The 27,713-nt window shown below is 48.1% G+C and overlaps 2 protein-coding genes across 5 annotated transcripts; one reads left to right on the forward strand and one right to left on the reverse strand.

Moving 5' to 3' along the window:
- Positions 1 to 2,890: 2,890 nt before the first annotated feature.
- On the reverse strand, positions 2,891 to 13,685 carry ZNF174 (zinc finger protein 174). 4 transcript variants are annotated; one of them, XM_067706859.1, is made up of 4 exons: positions 13,265 to 13,685; positions 12,048 to 12,270; positions 5,664 to 5,716; positions 2,891 to 3,582 (listed from the first exon to the last, which is right to left on the reverse strand). In XM_067706859.1, the coding sequence occupies exons 1-3, from the start codon at positions 13,670 to 13,672 to the stop codon at positions 5,667 to 5,669; spliced, it is 681 nt and encodes a 226-aa protein (XP_067562960.1). In that variant the 5' UTR covers positions 13,673 to 13,685; the 3' UTR covers positions 2,891 to 3,582; positions 5,664 to 5,666. The 4 variants fall into 4 exon arrangements, with proteins under 4 accessions (XP_067562960.1, XP_067562959.1, XP_067562958.1 ...); XM_067706858.1 differs by having other exon boundaries at positions 2,891 to 5,716; XM_067706857.1 differs by lacking the exons at positions 2,891 to 3,582; positions 5,664 to 5,716 and adding an exon at positions 5,746 to 9,203.
- Positions 13,686 to 14,626: 941 nt separating this feature from the next.
- On the forward strand, positions 14,627 to 27,481 carry ZSCAN32 (zinc finger and SCAN domain containing 32). Its single transcript, XM_067706870.1, is given in 11 exon segments — positions 14,627 to 14,769; positions 15,375 to 15,925; positions 17,243 to 17,408; positions 20,240 to 20,334; positions 20,653 to 20,712; positions 20,714 to 20,777; positions 21,585 to 21,647; positions 24,360 to 24,639; positions 24,641 to 24,795; positions 25,899 to 26,634; positions 26,636 to 27,481. Coding segments are annotated over 10 exon segments (2,103 nt in total). The 5' UTR covers positions 14,627 to 14,769; positions 15,375 to 15,562; the 3' UTR covers positions 26,757 to 27,481.
- The last annotated feature ends 232 nt before the right edge of the window (positions 27,482 to 27,713 follow it).

The following is a 27,713-nucleotide window of genomic DNA, read 5'->3' on the forward strand; positions in this document are numbered from 1 at the left end:
TTTGGCGGGCTTCCCTGGTGGTGCAGTGGTTGGGAGTCCGCCTGCCGATGCAGAGGATGCGGGTTCGTGCCCCAGACTGGGAGGATCCCACATGCCGCAGAGCGACTGGGCCCATGAGCCATGGCCGCTGGGCCTGCGCATCCGGAGCCTGTGCTCTGCAGCGGGAGAGGCCACAACAGTGAGAGGCCCACGTACCGCAAAAAAAAAAAAAAAAAATTACCTTTGAAGTAAAAAAAAAGTTGAAATGTATTTTAAAGCTGCAATAAAATATTTAAATGTAATATACAAAATAATGCATCAGAGACATGAAATAATTTATGCTACCAGCATGACTTATTTTGGGGCAGACCTGATAGTAAAGCTGCTTTTGCCTTTTCCATGCAAAGATATCTTGTAAGATGAACTGTTAGATCCATTAGCATTTTTCAACCTTATCTGTGTGCGTTAGAAGTTTCTCAATAGTGTGCAACCAAAATAAAAATCAAATAAACTGTATGTTAATATAGGAATGCAGTTCCCAAAAAGATATTTAAAAATACTGAAAAGATATGTGTCCTGGTTTAGGCACGATTTCCTTCCATAGAACCCACCTGTTGCAAAGGGAAAAGAGTGTCTCATAGTTTCTAATAACTGAGCGTGGGAGAGTTTTCACTGGGGTTTGGGGAAAAGCTATGGACTGAGCAGGAAATCCAGATGAAAAGAGGAGCCGATGCATGTCTCTGGTGGGGAGGCATGCTTCCCGCTCAGCTCCTCCGCCCACCCCTTACTCTTTAGAAGCAAACTTCTCCAGCAGAACTTTCTCCTTAGCTCCAGTTTCTCCCTCCTGAGGGCATGTATCTGACTTCTGGTGTGATCCTTGACCTCCGATTCTCAAAATTCTTGACTAGAGAGGACTATTAACCATCCTCTTCCAGAACAGAGCGTGTTTTCCAGGAAATCATCCTGGTCAGTGCAGCATATGCCTCAGAAGTGGACATACAGGGGCATGCGCTCTGGAGGTGTCTGGGTCCCTGATGTGCTCTGAAAACATACCTCACTGGTGGGCTTCTTCCCTGCATTCAAAAGAGTTCAGATGGATTGGTGTTTATGAAGCCTTCATTTGGGGCGTTCTAGAGGCTATAACATGATCCCCCTCATCCCTGCACCGGCCCATCCAAGGTATTCACAGAAACAACCAGGGCTCCAGGGGCAAAAAGTCTGCATGGCCAGAATTCCAGCTTCCTAGAACTTAAAACAACTAGGATGCTCCCAAATGAAATGTTGCAGCTTGTGAAGTGGCGAGTTCCCCTGTCTACAAGAATTTCTAACAAGAGCCTGGATGACAGCTTATCAGGGTGTGGTAGGAGGATCTATGTAACAGGCAGTGTGGACAATCTTGCTTTTTCCTCCAGCAATAGGCTGTGATTTTGAAGAGGTTTGTAAAGAGAAGTGTGGGGCAGTTGATCACCTCCCAGTTTTGCTGTGGGCCAGCTTTGCCAGGGGCAGCCTTGCCCACTGGTCCACACTTCCAGTGGTGGCTGGACCAGACCCATGAGAGCCACCCAGAACGGGGACCAGACCTCTTGAGGGGCGAAGTATTTATGCCCATGGAGCCTTTGCCTTAGAGTGCTGGGGCATTCACCACAATGGAGGCAAATAACTCGGATCCTCTCATTTAAACCTTATAAAGTTAAAGAAACAGGTTTGAAAGGGGAACTAGAGCCAGGACTGACGCTAGGTCTGTCCAAAGCCAAAGTTCATGCACACCAGGTGCTATGGTCTGAACGTCTGTGCACCCCCCTAATTCCTATGTTAAAATCCTAACTCCCAGTGTGATGGTATTAGGAGGTAGGTCATGAGGATGGAGCCCTCACGAATGGGATTAGTGCCCTTATAAAAGAGACCCCCAAAGAGTTCCCTCAGCTTTTCCACCATGTAAGGACACAGCAAAAAGACAGCCCATCTATGAACCAAGAAGAGGGCTCTCACTAGAATTCAACCTGACCGTGCTGGTGCCTTGATCTCAGACTTCCAGCCTCCAGAACTGTGAGAAATAAATATGTATTGTTTGTAAGCCACCCCGCCTGTGGGATTTTGTTACAGCAGCCCAAACAGACTAAAACACTTGGCTATGCTGAACTATGTCCCGACGCTCCTTTATTAAAGTTTTCCAAAAGGTAAAATAAATGCCTTAAAACTCTTCCTCTGGACACTGTCTTTAGCCTGCACACCCCCATTCCACATGAACCATCTATCTCTCTGCAGCGTCACTTCCTAAGACCGTGCCACTTGCAGAATTTTGCGACTCTGGCCTTCCCTTTCACTGCTGAAAACACTGCTCTTGTCCTCCCAAGACCTCGGTGCACGTGTCCCCTCCTGACACTCAGACACATCCATGGCCCCACATCTCCCAGGGGGACCCAGGTGAGCCCTGACTTGTAACCTTCATCTTTGGCTGTTCCACCCTCCTTAAAGCTGCTCCCATCTGGGATGGCCTCCCTCTGCCACCTTTGTCTCCCTCCTGGCCCCTAACCCTCTGCTCCAGCTCCTAGGACAAGCCCTTCCCTGGACCTCTGCCCCGATTCCTGCTTGCAGCTGCTCCAGGAACACTAATGTGCGGTGCCACTCTCACAAGACTCAGGGCCTTCTGGCAAATTTTTCATTGGGGTTTTTGAAAATATGTATTTGCAAAATGTAAGGAGCACATTATTCATAATGGCCAGAAGGTGGAAACAACCCCAGTGTCCATTGACAGATAAATGGTTAAAATGCAGTCTATCCATGGGAATTCCCTGAGAGTCTAGTGGTTAGGAATTAGTACTTTCACTGCTGGAACCCAGGTTTGATCCCTTGTCTGGGAACTAAGATCCCACAAGCCACGTGGCACAGCCAAAATAAATAAACAAATAGATAGATAGATAGATTTTTAATAAATAAATAAATAAAATGTGATCTATCCATACAACGGTGTACTATTAAGCCATAAAAAGAAAAGAAATTCTAATGAACCTCAGGAACATTGTGCTAAGTGAAATAATCCAGTCACAAAATGACAAATACTGTATGATTCCACTTATACGAGGTATGTGGAGTAGGCAACTTCGCAGAGACAGAAAGTAGAATGGGGGATGCCAGGTGCAAGAAGAGGGGGAACGGGGAGTTAGTGTTTAATGGGGACAGAGTTTAAGTTTGGGAAGATGGAGAAGTTCTAGAGATGGATCATGGTGATGGCTGCACAATATTGTGAATGTATGTGATGCCACTGAATCGTACAATAAAAATGGTTAGAATAGTAAACTTTATGTTATGTATATTTCACCACGATAAAAAAATTTTTAAAACGTCAATGTTAAAAAGAAAAGTAAGGAGCAGCATGAAGGGGCATTGAAGAAAGGGCGGGTGCCTCTGCTTTGGGGTGCCTCCCTCTAGGACATCAATTTTTCATAAACAGACTTTTGGAGAAATTCTTCTCCCCTTCCAGGACATTCTCTACCGCAACCCCAGTGTGAGCAAGTGCCAAATCCAGGAAAATAGGACCTCTCCACCCTCGAACGCCTGTGGCCTCTCTGCTCATTCCAGGCACAAGTATTTGGATCTGAAAAGCTGACAGAAGGAGATTTCAAGATGCTGTTTTACTTGACACATAATTCATTTTCTTTTTATGTAACACTTTACAGAAAATACTTTCACACACGTGTGTTCACTTCACCAATCATGTGAGGTAAGCAGAGTGGGTCTTCCCATTTCCAGCGGAGGAGACAGGCTTGAAGAATTTAAGTGACACATCCAGGTCAGGGGGCTGGGGGACAACAGAGCTGTGAGCAAAGCCATCCTTGGCCTTAGCCTGGTACCAAGTCCACTCTGGTTTGTCTATGGAGCTGCCTCAGACTTGACTAAATCAGGTCAGGTAGGTAGACCAAGGTAGGTTCCTGGGGCTACCCTAGTTGGCTCTGCCCTTATCTGGTCCAGACAAATTTCTAGAGGCAGGAGTGACGTTTTGCCTCACACGTCTGTTTCACTGGTAATTCAGGACTGTTACCGTATTAGTCAGTTTTGTATTTTGGCAGGTGACAGACAGTGCTTTAAAGAGAGTTATTGCAATTGTGCAAAAGTATTACAACAGAATGGGAGAAAATATTTGCAAGTCATTTATCTGATAAGGATTTGAATCCAGAATGTATAAAGAACTCTTCAACTCAACAATAAAAAGACAAAACCCCCAGTTTTAAAAGGGTAGAGGTTTTGAAATAGCTGTTTCTCCAAAGAAGATACACAAATGGCCAGTAAACACATGGAAAGATGCCAACATCATTAGCCAACAGGGAAGTGCAAATCAAAATCACAATGAGACACCACTTCATATCCACTAGCGTGGCTACAATCAGAAAGACAGATAATAGCAAGTGTTGACAAGGATGTGGAGAAATTAGAACCCTCATACACTGCTGGTGGGAATGGAAAATGGTGCAGACCCTGTGGAAAACAGTCTGGCGGTTCCTCAAATTCTTAAACATAGAGTTACCATAGGACACAGCAATTCCACTCCTAGGTATACAACCAAGAAAAATGAAAACATATGTTCACAGAAAAACTTGTACATGAATGTTCATAGCAGCATTATTCATAATAGCCAATCAGTGGAAACAACCCAAATGTCCATCAACTGATGAATGGATAGACAAAACATGGTCTGTTCACAGACTGAAATATTATTCGGCCACTAAAAGCATAAAGTACTGACATGTGCTACCACATGGAGGAACCCTGAAGACATTGTGCTGAGTGAAAGGAGGAAGGGGGCTCAAGGGGCCCCAGGGATGGGGAGTGAGGAGTGACTGCTAATGAGACAGGGTTTCTTTCTTTTTGTTTTTTTTTTTTGGCTACACTGTACAGCTTGTGGGATCTTAGTTCCCTGACCAGGGATTGAACCCGTGCCTTCTGCAGTGGAAGCCTGGAGTCCTAACCACTGGACTGCCAGAGAAGTCCCAAAGGTTTCTTTTTAGGCTGTTGAAAATGTTCTAAAATTAGATTATGGTGATGGTGGTATAACACTGTGAATCTACTTTAATTATTAAACTGTACACTTTAAATGGATACATTTTATATGTGAACTATATCTCAATAAAGTTGTAAAAAATAGCATTTTGGTTTTAGAAATATCTGGGGGAAATTTCAACTCTATCTATCAGATGGTATTTGGGAGCTGTTAATTTTGTTGGGAGCGATAACAGTATTATGGGACGGGTTTTACAAGTCCTTATCTGCTGTAGATGGAAAATGCTTTTCAGAGAAATCTGCGAGGTCCATATCCCTCACATATGCATGGAATCTTCCCCTCTCCGTGTCTCCTGGGGTAAGCCGGGGACCAAATAACCAAGGTAGGAATCATCCCACCCCCACATAGGTGAGTACAGGGCAAACTCAGAAAACATGGTGACACTTAACAGACCGCTCCATGGGTAAGGCTGCACACAAAAGGAGAGAGGTTATTTTCTCATATGGGGTAGCCGATTGTAAGTCAGCAGGTCAATGTTTTGTGCTGAGACTCTCTGGTGGAACCACACATGGGGACTCCCACATTTGAAGAAGTGAGTACAGACCAGCAAATGTGGCTGAGTGCCCAGGGGCCTTCTACCAGGACTTCAGACCCTCACGGGCACTCCTCACCTGGAGCTGAGCCTTACCTGTCAAAGGAAAACTGGGCTGGCGGAGGCAGCAGCATCACAGGCTTGAAAACCTTTTGGGAGTGAGTGATATTCAGAGTGGTGATTTTGTCACATTTATTCAAGGTCCACAGTTGAACAGGTACCCAAAGACATTAAGATTTAGCAATTATTAATTTCATAATCAGAAGACAGAAAACACACATACACGGGTTCTTCAAAACATACCAAGTAAACAAAGCTCTTATTTTAAGAGAGATTTCCTGTCCCAAATCTAAGGAAAGTGGAAATCTATGTTCCTTTGCTTTTAGGAGAGATCGTCTTTGACTAACCGAATTGATTCACTAGATGGATGTGGTCGGCTGAATCACAGTCCCCACCAAAGAGGTCCACATCCTAATCCCTGGAACCTGTGAATGTTCCCTTATATGGCAAAAGGGATTTTGCAGGTGTGTTAAGGATCTAGAGATGGGGAGATACCTCAGATTATCTGGGTGGACCCAATATAATCATAAAGGTCCTCCTAAGAGGGAGGCTGGAGGATCAGAGTCAGAAGAGAAGGTGACGTGATGACAGAGACTGGACGGATGCATTTTGAAGATGGAGGGAGGGGCGCACTTTGAAGATGGAGGGAGGGGCCACAGGCCAAGGAATGCCAGCAGCCGCTAGAAGCTGAAAAAGGCGAGGGAACAGATTCACCCCTCAGAGCCTCCAAAGGAACCAGCCCACCTGACACCTTGACTTCTACTCAGTGAAGCTGATTTCGGACTTCTGACCTCAGGAACTATAAGAGAAGACATTTGTGTTGTTTTAAGCTACTAAGTTTGTGGTCATCTGTTACAGCACCAAGAGGAAACTAATACAGACGTAAATATAATTAGGGAAGTTACTAAGAAACAACAGTGAAACTGGCCTGGAGAAAAAAAGGTGGTAACAGAATAAGGAATCAGGAGGCTCTGACCGGTGAGAGGCAGGGGACAGGAGTGAGATAACAGGCAGGCCTAACAATAAACTCTTCTAACATCTAACATAATTGTTGGGAAAGGGACCTTGGATTAGATTCTGAAGGGCCACCAAATACTAGGAAGCAGGCCACTGGGCTCCCATTAAGTCTCTCTCTGCTCAAAAGATGAGAGGTTTTGTCCACTGCATTCAAAGACTGCCACCAGGATCTCTGATTCAGGCAGGAATGGGCCCCAGGGTGAAGCAGGGGCCCTCAACTCTTCAATTACTGAACACCTATTTCTCCTGGCTGGGTGTGGGCTAAGTTCTAAAGCTAAAGTGATGGAAAATCAAGGTTCTGTCCTTAAAGAGCTTTTAACATATATAGCACAGTTCCCCAACCTTGGTACTACTGACATTTGGAACAGATAACTGTTTTGGGGCCGTCCTGTGCACTGCAGGATGTTTAGCTACATCCTTGGTCTGTACCTACCAGAGGCCAGGAGCTATGCTCCCTTCCCCCAAGTCATAACAACCAACGGTGTTTTCAGATGTTCCCAAATATCCTCTAGGGGGCGAAACTGCTACCAGGTTGAGCGCCACTGGTGAAGTCTACCTCTGCCTAGAACTTGTCAGAGGAGGCTTTGCAGAGCTGGCAACTCTTGTGAGATGCGAGAGGGAGTGGGGGCGGCGGGTCCTAAGGGCAAAGGGAACAGTGTGTGCAAAGACCTGGGGGACAGGGCTGCCCATGTGAGCACCTGTCCCTCTGTGGTCAGAGGAACCTGAGATCCTTGGTGGGGGGACACACAATAGCACAACCACAGCCCTGAGGTGGCCAGCAGTGACGTGAGGATACTGATGCTTTAGGAAGAATGCTACCTGCACCTGTTTCCTGCTTGACATACTGCACCCACCTACCAAAAGTCTTCTCTAAACTAGGAGATCCACTGGCTTGCCCAGTGTGACTAAGAATTGTATACTGATTGGGTTATAATTTCCATTTTGAGAGAATGAGGGGTGGGATTAGATGATCTCTCAGGCCTAGTTCTAGGACTTTAACATTTTACATAAATACATTTTGTCATTTTTAGAAACTTCTTTGAGGTATAACTTACATATCATAAAATTAATGAATGTTTCAATGATTTTGGGTACTTGCTCTGAAATAATTCAGTTTTAGTATATTTTCACCACCCCAAGCATTTTGTTATTCTTAAAGCTACTGGCCTAAGTGAGAAAGGAAAGTAGAAAGGATTCCCTTTGTTGTCTTAGCAGTCTTGCTTCTTGTAGCTTTTCCTTATCACTATGGGTGGGGGGTTGCAGCAGCTGTGATTTTTCTTTTACCAAATCAAAGGTGCTTTGATATAAAAAGAACCTTTAGTGTGTGTGTATGTGTATTTATTTGGTAAAAGCACTAATACTTGGAGACCCCTGCCTCACACAAACGTGTCCATACTCCCACTTCATGCTTCCTTTGTTATGAACAGCCAGGAATGACAGGAAGAATATTAGGGGATTTACATTCCAATGAACTTCTGCCTTGAAATTCTTGCAGATCACTCATCTTTATTAAAGGAGTGTGTGCAATGATAAAGATTGTCTGGTATGACAGCAAATGTATAACTATATATAGGATTTATCCTTGAACAGATTTAGAGGATAAATAAAGCAGCAGGAGGAGATTTAACATCAAGGTGTGGGGCACGTCTGCAGGATCATCCTGATTCTCCCTCAATAGTGACTCCCCGCTCTCCAGCAGACACCCCGGTGCTCTCTGACCCAATGCCTAGACCTTCCATCTCTTCCCCCATCATCGTACACGACCCCATGCACGATCAAGTCCCCTGTCAGCCTCTTCCCGACCGACGCCTCACCAGCCCGACGGGCACCATCACTCCTCAGGGATCTCGTTTTCTCCCTTGTAAGTCACGCAGATGGTCTTTGTGATTTACATGCAAGTGAGGGGAAGGAGAAATGCAAGTACCTTCTTCCGAACAGAGAGGACCCAGCCCTGCTTTCAGTCCCCATGGTGGAGTCTGTGATGCTGGTGAAGGTTTGAGCTCTGGCGAAAGCTTTTCCCACACTGGCCGCACTGGTAGGGCTTCTCTCCGGTGTGGATCCTCTGGTGCAGCTTCAGCGTGGACTGCCGCCCGAAGCAGTTCCCACACTCTCCACACGTGTAGGGCCTCTCCCCTGTGTGGACTCGCTTGTGTCTTTTCAGCTCTGAATTCCACGTGAAGCTTTTCCCACAGTCATCACATTTGTATGGTTTCTTCGCTGAGCGGGTCGGCTGGTGACCAAGACGTTGCAAACGGCTGCTCAGGTTTCTTTTGCTTCCCTTGCTTTTCTTCAGCTCTCTCAGCGGGTGGCTCTTCAGGGGGCCGCTGATGTATTCCAGTTCCCTGCAATGTCTCTGGTAGTGAGCAAATGGCTTTTGAGCGCGTGGGGGGCTGACCTGCCTCCGTGACAACCGGGGCTCACTCACAGTCGCCCCTCTGGGTTCGGGGCTCTGCAGACCATTCCCTTTGGGCCTGCTCACTGACAAGGTGCCTGGCTTTGCTCCTTTAGCCCCCTCCTGCTGTGGATTTTCCTTGTTGTCACTTTTCATTCTGGAGGCCTCTATAATTATAAAGAATATGTTTCATTTCTGGGCTTCGAAGAAAGAACCCAAGCAAAAGAGCTATGAGATACACGGCAAAGTTTCTCAAAGTGCTGTTCTCCACTTGGCAACTTGCATTAGACTCATCTGGGGCAGCTGTCCACCAAGCAGGCTGCCCCTGCTCCCCCAAGGCTGCTGAGTTAGAATCTCTGGGGGATGGAACCTGGAAGTCTGCAGTTAACAGGGGGAAGCTGGGGTGATTCTGATGTATACTAAAGTTAGGAAACAAGTTCTCCAACCCCTCCCTCCTTCCTACCTTTGGGGAAAGGTTTAAGAAAGGAGAAATAGGGAAAAGCAAACCCATCAGAAATTTCAACATTGCAAATATACCCTCACTTACATGGACAATGACCACCACTCTCTTCAAATAATGGTAAATCCAGTAAGTGTGGTATTTTCTTCCATTATGAAGTTGATAGACAGCATATGTGATTGGAAATTGAGATATGGGCCAGACATGCACCCTCATTACAGAAACTCCACAACAGTGCTATTATCCAACAGGATTCCTGCCATGTGGAAGATCTATTCAGAATGGCAGCCACTAACCACATGTGGCTACTGAGTACTTGAAATGTGGCTTGTGTAACTGAGAAACTGAATTTTTAATTTTATTCAACTTTAATTTAAATTCAGATTTAAAAAGCAGCCCACACAATTATGGTCAACTGCTCTTCAACAAGGTTGTCATGATAATTCAATGGAGTAAAGAATAGTCTTTTCAACAAGTGGTGCTGAACAACTGGATTTCTACATACAAAAGAATGAAGTTGGACCCCGACTCACAACACATACAAAAATTAACTCAAAATGGATCAAAGACCTAAATGTAAGAGCTAAACCTATCTCTCTTTGAACAGAACAAAGGTGTAAACCTTTGTGATGGTGGATTAGACAATAGTACATTCGATATGTATGTTTGCACAAGCAAACAAAAAGATAAATTGGACCTCCTCAACATCCAAAACATTTGTGCTTCAAAGGATACTATCAAGGAAGTGAAAAGATAACCCACATAATGGGAGAAAATATTTGCAAATTATACATAAGGGTCTAGTATCCAGATTATACAAAGAACTCTTACAACAATAAAAAGACCAACCCAGTTAAAAATGAGCAAAGGGGACTTCCCTGGTGGCACAGTGGTTAAGAATCCACCTGCCAATGCAGGCGACACGGGTTTGAGCCCTGGTCCAGGAAGATCCCACATGCTGCGGAGCAACTAAGCCCGCGAGCCACAACTACTGAAGCCTGCATGCCTAGAGCCCGTGCTCCGCAACAAGAGAAGCCACAGCAATGAGAAGCCCGGACACTACAATGAAGAGTACCCCCGCTCGCTGAAACTAGAGAAAGCCCATGCACAGCAATGAAGACCCAACGCAGCCAAAAATAAATAAATAAATAAAATTTTAAAAAATGAGCAAAGGATCTGAATAGACATTTCTACAAAGAAGATACACAATTGGCCAACAGGCACATGAAAAGATGCTCAACATCATCAGTCATTAGGGAAATAACTCAAAAGCTCCATGAGATACCACTTCATGCCTAATAGGATGGATGCAATAAAAAGGACAAAAAATAACAAGTGTCAACAGGGATGTAGAGAAATTGGAATACTCATAGACTGCTGGATGTAAAATGGCGCAGCCACTTTGGAAAAGTCCAACCTCAAAAGGTTAAACAGTGAGTTACCATAGGACCCAGCATTTCCACTCCTGGGTGTACACCCAAGAGAAATGAAAACAGACATCTACACGAAAACTTGTACACAACTGTTAACAGCAGCACTATTCATAATAGCCAACAGGTGAAAACAACCCAAGTGTCCATCAACTGATAAACAGACGAAATGTCCACAGAATGCAATATTATTCAGCCATTAAAAAGGAATGAAGTACTGACACATGCTACAACATGGATGAACCTTGAGCATGAGACTCCACCCTCTCTGGAATCAAATAAAAGGAAATGGAGACAGCATGCACACCCAGCTGCCTCTGCTGAGGCAGAAGAAGGGAGTACGTGTGGTCCACTTTCTTTAGGACCATGAAGGCCGTAGGTTATGAGGCGGGACCTCAGCCAGGGCCACAGTGCTTTCCTGCTGGATGCCCTAGGTCTTCTCCATTCATGAGTTTTGAGAATAATGAAATCAAAGTGTTTCGCTGAATGTAGCAAATCTTAAGGAATCTAGCTTTCTTGTAACCTTCCTCTCTAACCTGTTGACCATATCCTGTATTCACATCACCAAGACTGGCCAAAGTGTCACTTTCATTCAGTCAGAGAGACCACAGGACTGTGTGGAGCAGGGCCTGCAATTATACTGGCATTGTACCAGAGACAGATAAGGAAATGGACACGGACAATGTCACAGGAGGAGAAAGAGGCAGAACATAAAACGGAGAGGGTTTTTTTTCTCTAATTAGCAGAATCTTGTTTAGGTCCCTTCTAAACATGGGACTATTTTAAGTGACGAAACTCAGCCACAGCTCGAATGGAAGTTCATCAGTGGTCATATTTGGATTTGTCTTCACTATAAGTAGCTCTGAATGGGACAGAAAAGAAGGCACTAGAATAATCCTGTGCACTGGATTCTCAAATAGTCATGAACAGAAAATGATAAAAGCACACTTTAGTAACACTACCATTCTAATTCGTGAAATTCGTTGGAGAATAAAGATCTACTATCACATACAATATTGAAAAAAAACCCAATACCTGGTCTATGGCTTTTTAGAACCATGAAATGCTTTGATGGCGATAAGGGGATGACGAGAGGGAGAGAAGAGGCACCGAGTGTTTACCTGTCTCAGCCAATTTGGGGGTTGGGTCCTGGAGGAGCAGGGATTTTTCCCAATGACGGGGGCTCCGCTGATCCTGAGATCCTGCCTGGGACGTCTCCTCCAGAGAGCTCTCCCTGGGATATCTGCTAGGAGTTTGCAGTTGAAAGTCTGGCAGTTCCTGTTCTCCAAGCTGGGATCCAGTTTTCTCCAAGAGCACCTTCTGGCCCTCCATACAAACAGCCACCTAGGAACAAGCCCCATGCATTAGAGCACAACTCAAGGACTGTCTGAGGGCAGCTTGACCTCTCACTGCTCTGTAATGACTGTTTTTCCCTGGAAATTTCTGATAATGGCCTGGGGGTCAACCTTGAGAGAGAATGCAGAAACTCTCAAAGGAAGCAAAGGGAAGGACGTGCAGAATGACCAAAAGGAGGCTGCTTCAAATCAGCCAATACTTCCTGTCCTTAAAGCTTGGGGCTTTCTCAAGGCCTGGAGTCAAAGTCATCAGAAAGCAGGCACAAATATATCAGGGTCAGCCATGACACCCACCCAGCAGGTTCCTACCCTATGCTCACTTGCCTCCCTGCTTCTGGAGGAAACAGGCCCCGTAGGATCAGGAAGCAGTAGGGTGGGGGCCATTAAAAACCACCCTTACCAGTAAATTGTTTTGCCCAAGGCTCTCCTGGTAAGGAGATCTCAGTAGTAAGAGGATTGCCCTACCCCTGTTCCCTAACTGCTTCCATTCACCAAAGCACATGATTGTTTGCTTCCTCCCTAGGCTCCTACTGCAGTCTGACTTGGGGGTGGGATTTGGAAGGAATACTAGCCAATTGAGCTGGAGTTTCCTGATCCAAAGGCAATATGCAAGATACTTCGGACAAGGTCTAATAAAGTTCCCCCCAAATCAAATTCCTATCCAGTAGAATGACCCTGCCTGCTATGAATCCTGACTGTAGAAAAACTTCAAAAAGAAAGCGTCAGGGGAGATCTGTCAGCAAAGTTTCAAGAGCCTTACTTGATCCTCTACTTTCTCACTGGAATGCCTGTGGCTGGGTTTTCTGAAAACCTGTTACATCTCCCTATGTAGGGTTGGGGGAGGAGGGTTCCAAATAGAGGCCAGAAGCAACGTTTGAAATTCTGGACTCTATCTAGGGAGGGGTCCAGAAACCAAACACTAACCAGATGAAAAAGAAAGATGAAAAAGAAATCCTGGAGACCACAGAAAGTACCCTCCTTACCCACTGCTTTGGTCCCTTGGCTGCTCTGTAAAAATCTTCCACCAGGGTCACAATCTCCTTGCTGCTCATTGGACATTGATGCCTGGCCCGAGCCTGGATCTCCGGAGGCAGGATGTTCAGAAACTGCTCCAGCACCAGCAGCTCCAAAATCTGCTCCTTGGTGTGCACCTCAGGCTGCAGCCACTGACGGCAGAGCTGCCGGAGACGGGAGAGCGCCTCTTGGGGTCCAGACACCTCTTGATAACAAAACCGTCTAAAACTCTGGCGGGAGAGCTCAGGATCGGGCCAGTCTTTTTGCAGAGCGGGCTCCCGTTTTTCTTCTAGTTTTGCTATTATATGTCTCTCTTGCTTGGAGGAAGCCTGAATGTGGGACTGCGAGCTCAAAGTTATCTCCATCTTAGCCGCCATTTTGGGGCTCAGGAGACAGCTTCTCTCTCCTTGTAAACAGCTCAAGCCTTCGGGATCATGGCCCTGAATGCTAGAAAGATGCTAGAAACGAAGCTCCTCTGAGGATACTGGAAAGGAAAGGATGCAAACAGAGCCTCCTCATTCGCTGAACTTGACCCCAAACTCCTGAAGACAACACAGTCCCTGAGAGTGGGAAGAGTTTGTTTTTCTGCCAGTTTCTTGAACTGTCTTGCAAAGGAGAAAAGTCATAATGTCCTAAAAGGAAACTGGGGGAAATACCGCTTTTATTTCAGCGGCAAGCACAAGAGGTCTCAGAGGAAAATGCGCAACGTGACCTAATGGGCTGGCAGGAATCCCTGGGAAAAGTTCAGGCTGTCATCCAGGTAGCCTGCACCAGCTCCCCCGCATCCTCCACAGGCCGACTTCCAGCATCTCGCCGGGCGCTACAGGGCGAGCCCAGGCAGGCCACGGCGCACGCTGGGGGTTGTGAGTTAGCGGAAACCTCCTGCTAGCGAGCAAGGTACACGGAGACGCGGCGGCTGCTCACCCCCGAGGCTCCGAGGCCCAGCCGCTCCGGCCTCCGAGGGCGCCCGGCTCCGACTCCGCGCCCCAGCTGGCCCGGGGCTTGGCGAAGCTGCAGCACTCTGGCGCGCGGCTCAACTACGTGGCCGGGTGCGAGCCGGGGGTGGCGCCTGCGACGGCAGCACCGCCGACAGCCCCGCTCCACACGCCCACCTGCAGCCGACTCACCTCTCTGGGGACCGGAGAACCAGAACCCAGGAGCCAAGGCTGAGGGCGGGGAAAAAGCCGCTCGTCGCGGACACTCCCACAGGCTGCCGCGAAACTGTGCCACGGGAGAGCGCGCCTCCTCCGCAGAGGGATTGGCTCCTCGGGGGCGTTCTCTCTCACCTATCGGCTGCTGGGTCTGTCGATGCTGGCGAGAACGGCGCCCCGCCGTCGCAGTGCACTCCGGGAGTTGTAGTCCGCTGGCAAGACTCGCGAGCAAGCGCAGTGGGCGGATCCGCGCGGGGTCTCGCGGTGCTGACTTCCGACCCGGTGGCCGAGCGAGTTTGGGGAGTCGCGAGTGAGTGCGTCAGGTGAGTGCTCCGCTTCTTGGCGGCCGGGGGCTTGCTGCTAGCAGTCGTCTCAGAGGCAGTTGGGCCAGGTCAGGGCGCCCCTCGCACGCTCGGCGGTCACCCTCCTGTGCCGCGGCCCCTCGCCCCGGCCCACCCGAGCCGGCCAGAGGTGTCCCGATCCCTGTGCCCCAGCGCGGACTCTCTCCGGCCTGTGGCCCTGCCCGTCTCACCCCCGGGAGACCGGAGCGGGAGCCCGCGGACTTGTTTCCTAGTCCACTTCAGCCGCAGGACCTAACCCTAGCACCGAGTGCACTGGAGTACTCAGGGCATCCTTGCCGAATAAAAAGGAAATCAGCCTGGGCTTCCCTGGTGGCGCAGTGGTTGAGAGTCCGCCTGCCGATGCAGGGGACACGGGTTCGTGCCCCGGTCCGGGAAGATCCTACATGCCGCGGAGCGGTTGGGCCCGTGAGCCATGGCCGCTGAGCCTGCGCGTCCGGAACCTGTGCTCCGCAACAGGAGAGGCCACAACAGTGAGAGGCCCGCGTACTGCATAAAAAAAAAAAACATAATAACTAGAGTGGAGGAATATGGGATGGTTTCATGCTGTCTTTTTTGATTCTTTTCAGCCTCACTGAGCCTTTTTCAAGTGTGCGTCTGAGTCTGCATGTCTATGAAATGCTCATGTCTCTGATTCCAAAAAGACACACTTTTCACTGGTATCCAGGAGACCCGCTTCCCAGTGATAAGAAAAGAGATGGAATCTGATCTGCAGGATGGAAGTGGCAACCAGTAAGCCAGTTCGTTGAAGCAAACCATGGCTGCAATAAGGAGTTCCCAGGCACACCCGTCCCCAAGCAAGGACTCCACACACAGACAGAAATCAGCCCTGCACAACAACGGCCCTGACTATGAAGCTTCCCGCCAGCGCTTCCGGCAGTTCTGCTACCAGGAGGTAGCTGGTCCACATGAAGCTTTTAGCAAACTCTGGGAACTCTGTTGTCAGTGGCTGAGGCCTAAGACACACTCAAAAGAGCAAATCCTGGAGCTGCTGGTTTTGGAGCAGTTTCTGACCATCTTGCCAGAAAAGATCCAGAGCTGGGTGAGGGAGCAGTGTCCAGAAAATGGTGATGAAGCTGTGGCTCTGGTTGAGGATGTACAGAGAGCACCTGGGCAGCAGGTGAGAAAAGGCAGTCAGAACCTTGTGGTTTTAGTCATGAAGAAGTTGGTGTGAGGAGCTCAAGAATCCAGTTACTGGAGAGGCGCTTAGCTGAGAAATGCCAGAAGCTGTCTGCTGCCCAGAAAGTATTAGCTATCCTGCCTTGGTCCTATGTCCTTGGTCTATGGGAAGAATTTCTCATTTGCTGAAATAACTTAGACATTCATATATTCACTGAAACCTTGGAGTCACTAATTAAAGTGAGATAACACTCTCCAAAACAAGGCGAGGAAAAGGACAACAATCCTTCACTCAGCAGGTCAGGAAAATTAGAGATGTTGTTGAATTTAAATCTAATCTGTCTTGCTAGAAGGTTCCTTGAAGGAGTGTGTCATGTGTTGTACACTAAACAAAGTCATATTAGAGCCGGTCCTTGCTGCCTGAATTAAGTGGTCAGTTTGGGACAGTGATGAGTTTCACAAAATACCTACTTGTAGAGGTAAGGACTCGGTCTGAGATCCACTCAGTGTAATGTCGTGTATATTTTGGGAGAAGGGGGGTGTGAAAGGCACAGGAGAAGGAAAAGAAACATGAGGGCTTCAGTTGTGGGAGATTCTGTGGGAAGAAGGCGGCTGAAATCCAGGTCAGAAATCTGGGAGAGGCAACAAGTAACGGAGGAGTGTGGGTCAGAGGAGTGCCAGCCTGAACGTGACTGTGGCCAGAGCAGGAAGCAGCCTGCTGACGCCCGAGTCTGCATGGCTGGATCAGGATGTGCTTGCGTCTCCCAGCGAGGAGGCGGATGTGCACACCAGCTGTAGGAGGAAGAGTGGTGAAGGGGGTGTCGGTGAAATTTCATAGGATTGAAAGGTTTTGACATAATTTGGAGGGGGGAGCAGTATGGTGGTGATGCATTAGAAATGGGGGAAGTTAATTTAATATCCATGGTTTGGAGACTGTTAATAATAACCAGGATGGATGGAGAAGGGCAGTGGAGCACATGTACGAAGTTAAGAGTTTGGAGAGGGGACCTAAGCAGAGCGGGAATCCCTTTGTGCTAACAGTCATCCTGGTCCCGGTTCCCCTTGCCATTTCTGTGTGGACCATCTCTCCCTTATTGTCCACCACCATTTCAGGATCACACTCTTAATGTGAATGAAAACAGTATAGGAATGTAAGGGTTAAAACGGCTATTTGAAACCCATCAGGGGGGTGAAGGGGAGAGCAGGAAGTGGAAGTGAGAAGCAGTAAGGGAGGTGATACCCCAGCTACCTCTCAGTATCTCTCCTCTGTCACTTTAGACAGGAATTTGTAGTGACAGATGATGGGGTCTGTTCTCAGGTCCCGGAATCTGGGAAGGACTTGAAAATGCCCATCGAGGAGACGGCCTCCTTGGGAGCAGCCAGAGAATCACTGAGATCCCACGTGAAACAGGGGGTTCTTCCAGAAGAATGGCCTGTGAAGGGGTCACGGAGCTCACCCCAGAGACCGTGGGGACAGTCAGAAGGTAAGCAGAAGCCTCTGCCCTCCCCCAAGGTGTGAGGGACAATCATCTCTTGGAAATACAGGTCTGAGCTCAAGTTGGCCCCTGGGTTCCAGATTAAATGCCTTTGAGATACATCCAAAAATCAAGTTTTCAAATTATAGTTGATGGTACTAGCCCTTAAAATGTGGGTGGAGACCCTTTATGTGTTAGCTTAATTCTCTCTTATCACAAGTTAATTCTATTGCTTCTGAATCTGGTGTTACTAAAGGTGAGCATAATTACCTCACCTTCTACAGAGTGGTTCTTCATGAACTTGAATACAACCCCCTTCCATCCAGCTTAATCTCTTCCAAAATACATTTCTCCTATTAGTTTTTCCTTTCTTCCAGTGCTTTTTTAAAAAATTGTCCTAATTTTTAGAAAAAGGTTAATTAAAAATTTAATTAAATTTAATTGATCTCAAATTCATCACCTAATGTAAAATTAGCCATCTCAAGTGAACCATTCAGTTGCATCTAGTACAGTCACAATGTTGTACTATCACCACCTCTGTCTCATTCCAAAAGTTTCATCCTCCCCAAAATAAACGCCATGCCCATTAAGCAGTTGCTCCTCATTCTCTCTCTTTGTATTTGCCTGTTCTGAACATTTCATAGAAATAGAATCCTACAATATATGACCTTTTGTTTCTAGCCTCTCTCATTTATCACGTTTCCAGCCTACAAAGTATCACTACTTGGTTTGTTTTGGGGGCTGAGTAATATTCCATTGCGCAGACAGACCAAGGCTCTATCTTTATAAGTCTCTTTCTGTGAAGCACTTTGGCTGCATACATTTCTAGATTATGTAAAGGCCACTGCTGCCTTTTCTGTGTAATTCAAAGCTGCCCTTACAGGTTTCTAAGTAATTATTTTAAAGCCCCCTTACCTTTATTTAACTCAGATCCTAAAGAAAAGCACTGTGTCTTCATGCTGTTTAAGAAGGCAAGCTTCTGCTGATGAAATGAGAAACAGTCTTAAGAGTTTGTTTGCTTTTGTATTTTTTGGGGGGGGTAGGAGTTTATTAATTAATTTATTTATTTTTGCTGTGTTGGGTCTTCGTTTCTGTGCGAGGGCTTTCTCTAGTTGTGGCAAGCGGGGGCCACTCTTCATCGTGGTGTGGGGGCCTCTCACTATCGCGGCCTCTCTTGTTGCAGAGCACAGGCTCCAGACGCGCAGGCTCAGTAGTTGTGGCTCGTGGGCCTAGTTACTCCATGGCATGTGGGATCCTCCCAGACCAGGGCTCGAACCCGTGTCCCCTGCATTAGCAGGCAGATTCTCAACCGCTGCGCCACCAGGGAAGTCCCTGCTTTCGTATTTTTTAAGTGAAGTAAATACACTATCAATATGTTAGAAAACTTTGCCATTTAGAATTTATTTACTTTTAATCCTTGGGAACATCTGTGCTCTTTGGTGTGTGATTTCTGAGACTTTGGGGTCTGAGTAAAGGGGGCAGGACTCACTGTGTTCCACGTTCTGCAACCTCAGCTCACCGTACCTGCGGGCTGCTCCCAAGTGGTGAAACCTCCCCAGGGGTCAAGTTCCACTAATAAGTCATCAAAATGTACCATTTTCTTTGTACTATTCTTGAAGATGGGGATCTGGAAAAGAATGTATTATCTTGGTCTGAAAAAAAAAAAGAATCGAATTCCCATGGTATTTTTAAGAGCACTATAGGGGATTTCCCTGGTGGCACAGTGGTTAAGAATCTGCCTGCCAATGCAAGGGACACCGGTTTGAGCCGTGGTCCAGGAAGATCCCACATGCCGCGGAGCAACTAAGCCTGTGTGCCACAACTACTGAGCCTGTGCTCTCGAGCCCACAAGCCACAACTACTGAGCCCATGTGCCACAACTGCTGAAGCCTATGCGCCTAGAGCCTGTCCTCTACAACAAGAGAAGCCACTGCAGTGAGAAGCCCACATACCACAACAAAGAGTAGCCCCCACTCGCCGCAACTAGAGAAAAGCCTGCGCATAGCAACGAAGACCCAGCACAGCCAAAAACTAGATAAATAAATTTAAAAAAAAAAAAGCATTATAGTCATCTCTGAGTGGTTGGGCAATGAGACATTCCCTCCCCTTGCTCCCAAGTATTCTATTAAAATTTTTAAAAAATATACTATGAGGCTTCCCTGGTGGCGCGGTGGTTAAGAGTTCGCCTGCCAATGAGGAGGACACGGGTTCGAGCCCTGGTCCGGGAGGATCCCACATGCCGCGGAGCCACTGAGCCCATGCGTCACAACTACTGAGCCTGTGCTCTAGAGCCCGTGAGCCACAACTACTGAACCCGCATGCCTGGAGCCCGTGCTCCGCAGCAGGAGAGGCCACTGCACTGAGAGGCCCAGGCACAGCAGCGAGGAGCGGCCCCCGCTCGCTGCAACTAGAGAAAGCCCGCGCACAGCAGCGAACACCCAACGCAACCAAAAATAAATACATAATATAAATAAATTAAAATATATATATATATATATACTATGCACATATTTCTTTAGAATGAAAAAACCTTTTTTTAAAGCTATTATGTCAGGAGAGATCTGGTGAAAGGAACTTCTTAACACACAGGCCATTGGCTGTGGCAGTGGTCCTGAAACTTGACTATGCATCAGACTCACCTGAGGGCGTGTTAAACAGATTCCCAGGCCTCACCCCCAGAGTTGCTGATTCATTATATCCCAGTGGGGCCCAGGAATATGCATCTCTGATGAGCTCCCAGGTATTGCTGAGGCTGCTGGCCTGGGGACCCCACTCACAACCTCTGCTCTGTGGCTGTTACGTGGAGACCGCCCTCTAACAGTGGCTGTTTTCTCCCCCAGCCTGGCTTACTCTGCAGGCTCCCAGGAACCTTCCTCAGAGGAGGGGTCTTAGAGACCAGGAGACAGGTGCTGTGCTCCACATAGCTGGGGCCCAGGTGAGCTATGGTGGATACCTTTTGTCTCTTTAAGTTCCCCTTTCATCTTGCGCTCACTCTCAGCCTAAAGTCCCTTATTTTCTAGAGATGCTGGAAAGATTTTTACGTGGTCCATTGAGTTTCTCTTGGGTTGTTTCCTTGTTCTGTCCACTGACATCATCATATGGCTCTTTACCCATCCCGATCCTTCTCTTGGAGGCCTGACCTCTCCCTGCCTTGCTTTGCCCCTGATCTGATACCCGTGGTCCTGTCTCTGCCCCACCCCAAGCTAGAGCGGTGCTATTTTATCGGTAGCAGCAGACCCCTGTGTTGTTACAGGGACGAGCCACATGTGAGGACAGAGCCATATCCCTCTGTCAGGAAGGGCAGATAACACCTGGGCCCCGAACAGAGGGCCCTCTACAGGGATGTTACACAGAAGAGTGACAGAAACGCCTGGCTGGGTAAGGATCCACGTTCCCTCTAGGTCCAGAGTGAATGTGTTCAGTTGTCTGGAGACAGACCAAGAGAACCCAAGAGGAAAGGAGACAGAGAGGCAGTGGGGAGCCTGTTGGGTGGGGGGAAAGAAGGAACAGGAACATACTGAGAGGCGACAAGAGACACAGAGAAAGGAAGACACAGAGAGGGACAGAGTGATAGAAGGAAGGGAAAGCACGGGCTTATGACAGGGGCAGTGGGGACAGAGCGTGTGGGAGGCAGAGGATGAGTGGAGAGGGAAGACAGACAGCAGCTAGGGAGGCACAGGCTGTGCTGGGAACAGGGGAGAGATGAGTGAACTTGTGCTCACACACACAGCTGTGATAGGTCCTGGGGAGCAGAGGAGACTGAAAGACAAGAGAATCCAACCGTGATAGTCTACTTCTATGCCCAGGCCCTTCAGGAGGCAACAAGAGCCCTTTTTCAGAGTCTCTGGACCGATCTCTTGCCTTTTTTCAAATCAGTTTTGCCCCGTCTGGGCTGCTTCTCCTCAGAGCAGCCTCCCCGACCGTCAGATTCAGAGACAGATGCTCTGCAGCCTTGATGTCTCCTCCTTGCATCTCCACATGCAGGGCTGCTCATTCATGGTCGGAAGGACATCCTGGGCTGGATCAGAGAACACGCAGGGACCCCAGGTATGCAGGGCTGCAGGGCAAGGAAAAGGCCTAAGACTTCCACAAGGGAGACTAGAGTGAAAGCCCATGAGACACCAGCAAACAGGGGAGAAGAAATCAAGGGTGAAGCACAAGAGCCAGACTCAGCAAATGGGACAGAGCCTGGCCCACCCTGGGCGGCCGAGGACACCAGGACTCTCCTGTCTGTTCTCAGCAGCCTCGGTTTTATGAGAAACTGCAGGAGCACCAGCAGAGCAGCCAGCTCTGTGGGGAAGTCGCTGAGTTCTTGTGTGAACGAGGTTTCCACCAGACTCTGGAGCAGCATGAACCAGTTCAGAAGCCTCTGGGCCAGTGACTGTCGAAGGAGGGGAGGCTGCAGCCAGGCACCCTGTGCCCTTCAGGAGGAGAAGGAAGCTCTGCTGGCCTCACAGGGCTCCTCCAGTTCTCCCAGGAGCTTGGCAGACAGGGCTGTTGAGGCCAAAGGGCCAAGCCAAGGGCCATGAAAGCGCAAAGAGGCGAGGCTTGAGGACACAGTGGGGGGCTCAGACAGCTACAAATTTTTTTTTTTTTTTTTTGTGGTACGCGGGCCTCGCACTGTTGTGGCCTCTCCCGTTGCGGAGCACAGGCTCTGGACGCGCAGGCTCAGCGGCCATGGCTCATGGGCCCAGCCGTTCCGCGGCATGTGGGATCTTCCCGGACCGGGGCATGAACCCGTGTCCCCAGCATCGGCAGGCGGACTCTCAACCACTGCGCCACCAGGGAAGCCCTGAGACAGCTACAAATTTGACAGGAAGCAGCCAGTCCAGGAAACTGGAGTCCCCACAGCTACAGCCAGCTCCAGAGCCACTTGGGTGAGGGCCTCTCGGCACACATGTCCTGGTACTGTCACCTATAAGCAAACCATGCTCCCACTTTGTGCCTTGTCTTCCAGCTGTAAGTTGAGGACTGTTCCTGTTCCCTCACTGCTGGGGAAATGCTGGGATGAAGGCCATAAAGCCATTCACTTGGCCACCTGCAGGTTACACACAGGGAAAAGCAGTACCTAAACCATTATGTTGTCTTGGTAATAACCCAGGGGATTTTCTTTTGAGTTGTGAAATTGTAAAGCCAAAGCCTGGGCTGTTTCTGTGACCTAAGAATAAATTGTGTGAGTAAATGTTATATCTAGATTTTGTTAACTGAACATAAAAGAACGAAGCTAATGTTAGCCTGGGGAAGGAGCACTGTGTTCTCTGTGGAAGGTGGGTGATGTCCTAGCTGGAGCCGCTGTGTGGATTCAGAGAGCTGTCATCTTAGTCTGGGAATCAGGTTCCATTGTAGCTGCAGGGCAATGGGGCAGGATAAGAGTGATGGAGCATGTGGGGACAGAGGGTGGGTTGCATTTTTAATTTGGGTTGTCAGGGTAGTTCTCACCGAGAAAATGACATTAGAGATGTGAAGGAGAATGGGTGAACTGTGTGACTCTCTGGGGAGACTGTAACAGTCGGAGGGGATCACCAGTGCAAAGGCTCTAAGCCGGAGGAGGCTGGGCAAGGAGGCCAGTGTGCCTGGTGCAGATTGAGAGGGGATGAGAGTAATAAACAAGGTCAGAACCAGATCACGTGGGGCAGCACTACTGAGAGTGAAATTGAGAGCAAGCGTTTAGAAACTTTTATAGCAATCTGACATTGCTGCACCATCTAACTGCATATTCAATGTATTTTGAAAAACAAAAAAACCTGGTTCTTCACAGATACTTTGAGAAGCACTAACCTAGGGCCTCAGGCCCTACATAGAGGACTTTGTAAGGACTCTGGCTTTTTCTGTGTGAAATGGGGTAGCCTTGCAGGATTCTGAGCAGAGGAGTAATAGTTTTAAAAGGATCATGTTGAGAATTTCAATTTATTTGACACTTAACTCTATTTAAACACGTGTTTGTGTCTCCGTTTTCTTACGGAGACCTTTGGAGGACTGTGGTCTTCTTGAAGGCAGGGTCCATGTCATATGACAGTTGCATTTCTCAGAAGCTGGCCTGCTGGCACTCACAGAGGTTAGTTGAGTTGAATGAAGAGGAGGGGCGCACTCTGACAGCTGGATTGAGAGAGACTGTAGGAGGTCCAGAGGAGAGTCAAGACCAGGTAGGCGGCCACTGCAGTAATCCAGGCACAAGAAGACAGTGGCTCAGAGCAGAGTGGACTAGAGGGTGACGAGAAGAGGCTGCGTGCCCTTCAGAGCATCATGACCAGGTGTGATCAGAATGCATTTGCTGGGACGGCTCTAGACAAATGAGCCCTCAGCCACCGGCCCAGATGGGCAGCCCCTGTGGGGCCTGTGCTGAGTGTTCTTGAGTAACCAGCCTTCCTGAACTGCTCTTCCCAGACCTTTACTACTTATTCTCACCTTGGGACACTACCTGCAGTAATTCAGTTTCTTACATACACAGAGATGACAAGAGATATAAACAGATGTACAGGAGCCAGATCAGGAGGGACTCATACATGAGAGGTGGGACTTAGCAGAAGTATCCTATCTTCTCTCTTGTGAATCTTTGCTTCCATCCAAGTCTTACCTGTTCACCAGGTCCTCTTATATGGCCACTCACCCTCAGAGATTCCCACCACCCTGGAGACAGACAAGCTCGAGGCTTATTGTAAATCATCTCTCAGGGGAAATTAGTGGGATTCAGGATAAAGAGAAATAAAAGCAGAAGCTTTGGTAAAGACTCTACAACCCCTCCTCAGCTGGAGAGGATTTCACTGGAAGTTGTTGCTTTAGGAACAAGCGCACAGTGAGATCTCCCCAGGAACAACAGTAGCCAGCATGGCATAATTTGAGAGACTAGGATGTGGCTTCCTGGGCTGCTAAAACCCTGCACTGCGGTATCAGCCTGCCCTGCTCTGGTCACTGAGTTGTCTCCTGGCAGCAAGTGTGCACTGGGGCTATGAAGAGACCAAGACACTCCTGGCCATTCTCAGTTTTATGAAAAACTCCAGACCCATCAGCAGAACAGCCAGATCTCCAGGGCCTTGGTGGAACAACTCCAGGAGCAAAGCTTTCTGCAGACCCCAGAGCAGCATCGTGCCAAGTTCAAAAGCCTGCAGTTGAGTTCCCGCAACATGAGGAGAGGCTATGTGCCTGAGCCTTGTATCTTTTACGAGGAAACTGATGCCCTTTCCAGCCCCTGGGCCTCTGCACCTACTATGGCAAGCAGTACTGATCCTGGCCAAGAGGGAAGTTGAGGCTAGAGAGCTGAGTCAGCAGAATGGGGGGCCCACAGAGGCTGGAGAAGGTACCACCGTGGATGGTGAAGACTGGGAGGAAGAGGATTTCAGGGATCCTGGCCAGGCAGTTAGGAGGGTTGGCCTGCCGGACCTGTTCCCAAACAGACGTGGTAAGACTCTTGGCTTTGACTCTTGGTCAAAGCATGGGAAAGTCCACTTAGGGCCGTTAGCCTGGCATCACCAGAGAGCCATTCTGCTCCTGGCCTTGTCATCATCTTGATGTAGACCTGACATAGGCCAGAGAGTCTTGGTTTTCATGGTTAAGGATTATTTCCTTTGCACTTCAGAGCCCCGATTTTGCTTTGCTGGCCTCTTTCACAGGGTCCATGTCATTCTTCCCCATGGATTTGCACTTACTTTGCTTCCACAGATGGCCAGTCAGGTCTCCAGCCCAGACTCTCTCTCCTTCTCCAGCACTGACCCTCCTTTCAAATCTAAGCCTGGGCTTCCCAGATGCCCAGCAACTTGCCTTCTTCCTGTCTGAGATGGTTAAACCCGGGGTGGCCTTTTGTTACTCTTCCCAGAAGCCAGGCCATTCAAGAACTGAGACAGATGACAAAGAGCTTGACTCCTTGACTCATTTTGTCATTGTGTCAGAACATCCAAAAAGAGGTGCAATAGGAGCAAAGTGGGTGGATGGAGTTTTGGGTATATTTACCTGTGATCATAGAATTTGGAGCTTAAAAATATTACAATTGGAAAATAAAACAGGTTTTTAATTAGCAGAAGCCTGAATCACATGAGAATTCCAATTAGTTTTTCTTCTTAAAGGTAGTTTAGTTGTAATTCTTTCCTCATTCCATTGTTTTCCTGCTCCACAGTCTGATGTATTTTTTTATTTTTTATTTATTTATTTATTTATTTATGGCTGCGTTGGGTCTTTGTTGCTGCACACAGGCTTTCTCTAGTGGTGAGTGGGGGCTACTCTTCACTGTGGTGCACAGGCTTCTCATTGCGGTACTTCTCTTGCTGCAGAGCACAGGCTCTAGGTGCGTGGGCTTCAGCAGTTGTGGCACGCAGGCTCAGTAGTTGTGGCTCGTGGACTCTAGAGTGCAGGCTCAGTAGTTGTGGCACAAAGGCTTAGTTGTTCCGTGGCATGTGGGATCTTACTGGACCAGGGCTCGAACCCGTGTCCCCTGCATTGGCAGGCGGATTCCTAACCACTGCACCACCAGGGAAGTCCCGACAGTCTGATGTATTTCTCTTCTTGCAGGTATTGAGATCAAGAGCGGGATTACAAAAGAGAATTGGAAATGGGATGATACAGAGGAAGCAGAAATGAGCAAGCCTTTTCAGAGAAAGTCCAGTGAAGTCTTCTGGCATTCTGAGCTAAAAAGAGGCTGGGCAGGTGCTCCAGTGTCAAGAAGGCAACGAAGATGTTCTCCAGGGGAGAGTGAGGAGAAATCCCCATCCCAGAAGAGAATGAGTCACCAGAGACTTCGTACTGGGGAAAAGGCCTGTACACATTTCCTGTGTGGGAGAAACTGCTCTCAGAGTTCTCCCTCTCACCACCAGCCAGTCCCCAAAGTGGAAAAAGCTTCTAAATGTCATGAATGTGGGAAAAGCTTTAGCCGCAGTTCTTATCTTGTTCGACACCAGAGAATCCACACGGGAGAGAAGCCTCACAAGTGCAGTGAGTGTGGGAAAGGCTTCAGCGAGCGCTCCAACCTCACTGCCCACCTAAGAACTCACACAGGGGAGAGACCCTACCAGTGTGGGGAATGTGGGAAAAGCTTCAACCAGAGCTCCAGCCTCATTGTCCACCAGAGGACCCACACGGGGGAGAAGCCTTATCAGTGCACTGTCTGTGCAAAGAGATTCAACAACAGCTCCCAGTTCAGTGCTCACCGGCGAGTCCACACTGGGGAGAGCCCACACAAGTGTGGGCAGTGTGGGAAAAGCTTCAACAATGGCTCCCACTTGAGTGCCCACCAGAAAACCCACACGGGAAAAGCCTTACCAGTGCTCTCAGTGTGAGAAAATCTTCACTAAGAACCCTTCCCTCATCCACCATCAGGGGGTGCACACAGAAGAGGTTCCCATATCCCAGGAAGGAATACATGTGCTATGAGTGTGGAAGAAACCCGATGGATCAATTCCTTATGTCAACACGTGTTTCTGGCGCTTCCTTCTGCTTGTCGAGAATTCTACTGGGCAATCCCCAGCTTAGCTATAGGTTTATTGACAACCGGATCTTAAGAACCATGTCCAGGAATAGGAATCAGGGTAAGAATGCTGAACTCTTTCTGGCTCTGCCTGGGACTCCTGGGTCCTGTCTCATTGTCGATTTCAATTCTGTTTGAAGGGGACAAGGCTACAGGATCCATAAGTCCTGCCAGGAAACCTGGGTATGACTGTTCCCAACAGAGAATGGGGGGGCTAGTGGCCTGAGCACTGTTTCTGGGCCATGTCAGAGAAGAAATTCTCCACCCTCATGGGAAGCACATCTAGAAGTTAACAGCCTGGATGTATTCTAAACCAACAACTGACCTCTGACACCTAGTGTTAGGTACTACTGCTAACTTAAGAGCAGATCACTACTCTGTAATCCAGCCACCACCAAAGAAAGAACAAAGGAAAGGAAGGAGAGGTTAAGCCTCTGGGCAATATTAAATCTGTTTCCCTTGGTGACGTAATCTCAGAGCAAGGGTAACATCTAGGTTAATCTTTGTAAGATTCCTCATTTTACCATCACCTCCACCCCAGTTCCTGGTTTATTGTCTCTTATAGTTAACACTTTCTACAAGCTTATAACCATTACCACTTCTGTTGACAATAAAGGTGTTTCTCCCTCTACTTCTTTGGCCTTTGGTTGAAATTTTCTCCATTAGAAACTTTATTCTCATGCAGAAGCCTGCACGGTCCTCAAGAGGATCCAAGGGTAGAACCTGCTTCGGGACAGTAGGACATGCAGAGAAGGAATAAGGGGCAGAAAATGGGGAGAGAAGGAATACAGTTGGGTTGGGGAGTAAGGAAAACACAGGGGCTGCAGGCAGCTCTGACTACAGGTGAAAAGAAGGCTGGGTGT

The sequence above is a fragment of the Pseudorca crassidens genome, chromosome 15 (genome assembly GCF_039906515.1).
Source record: "Pseudorca crassidens isolate mPseCra1 chromosome 15, mPseCra1.hap1, whole genome shotgun sequence".
NCBI classification, from domain to species: domain Eukaryota; kingdom Metazoa; phylum Chordata; class Mammalia; order Artiodactyla; family Delphinidae; genus Pseudorca; species Pseudorca crassidens.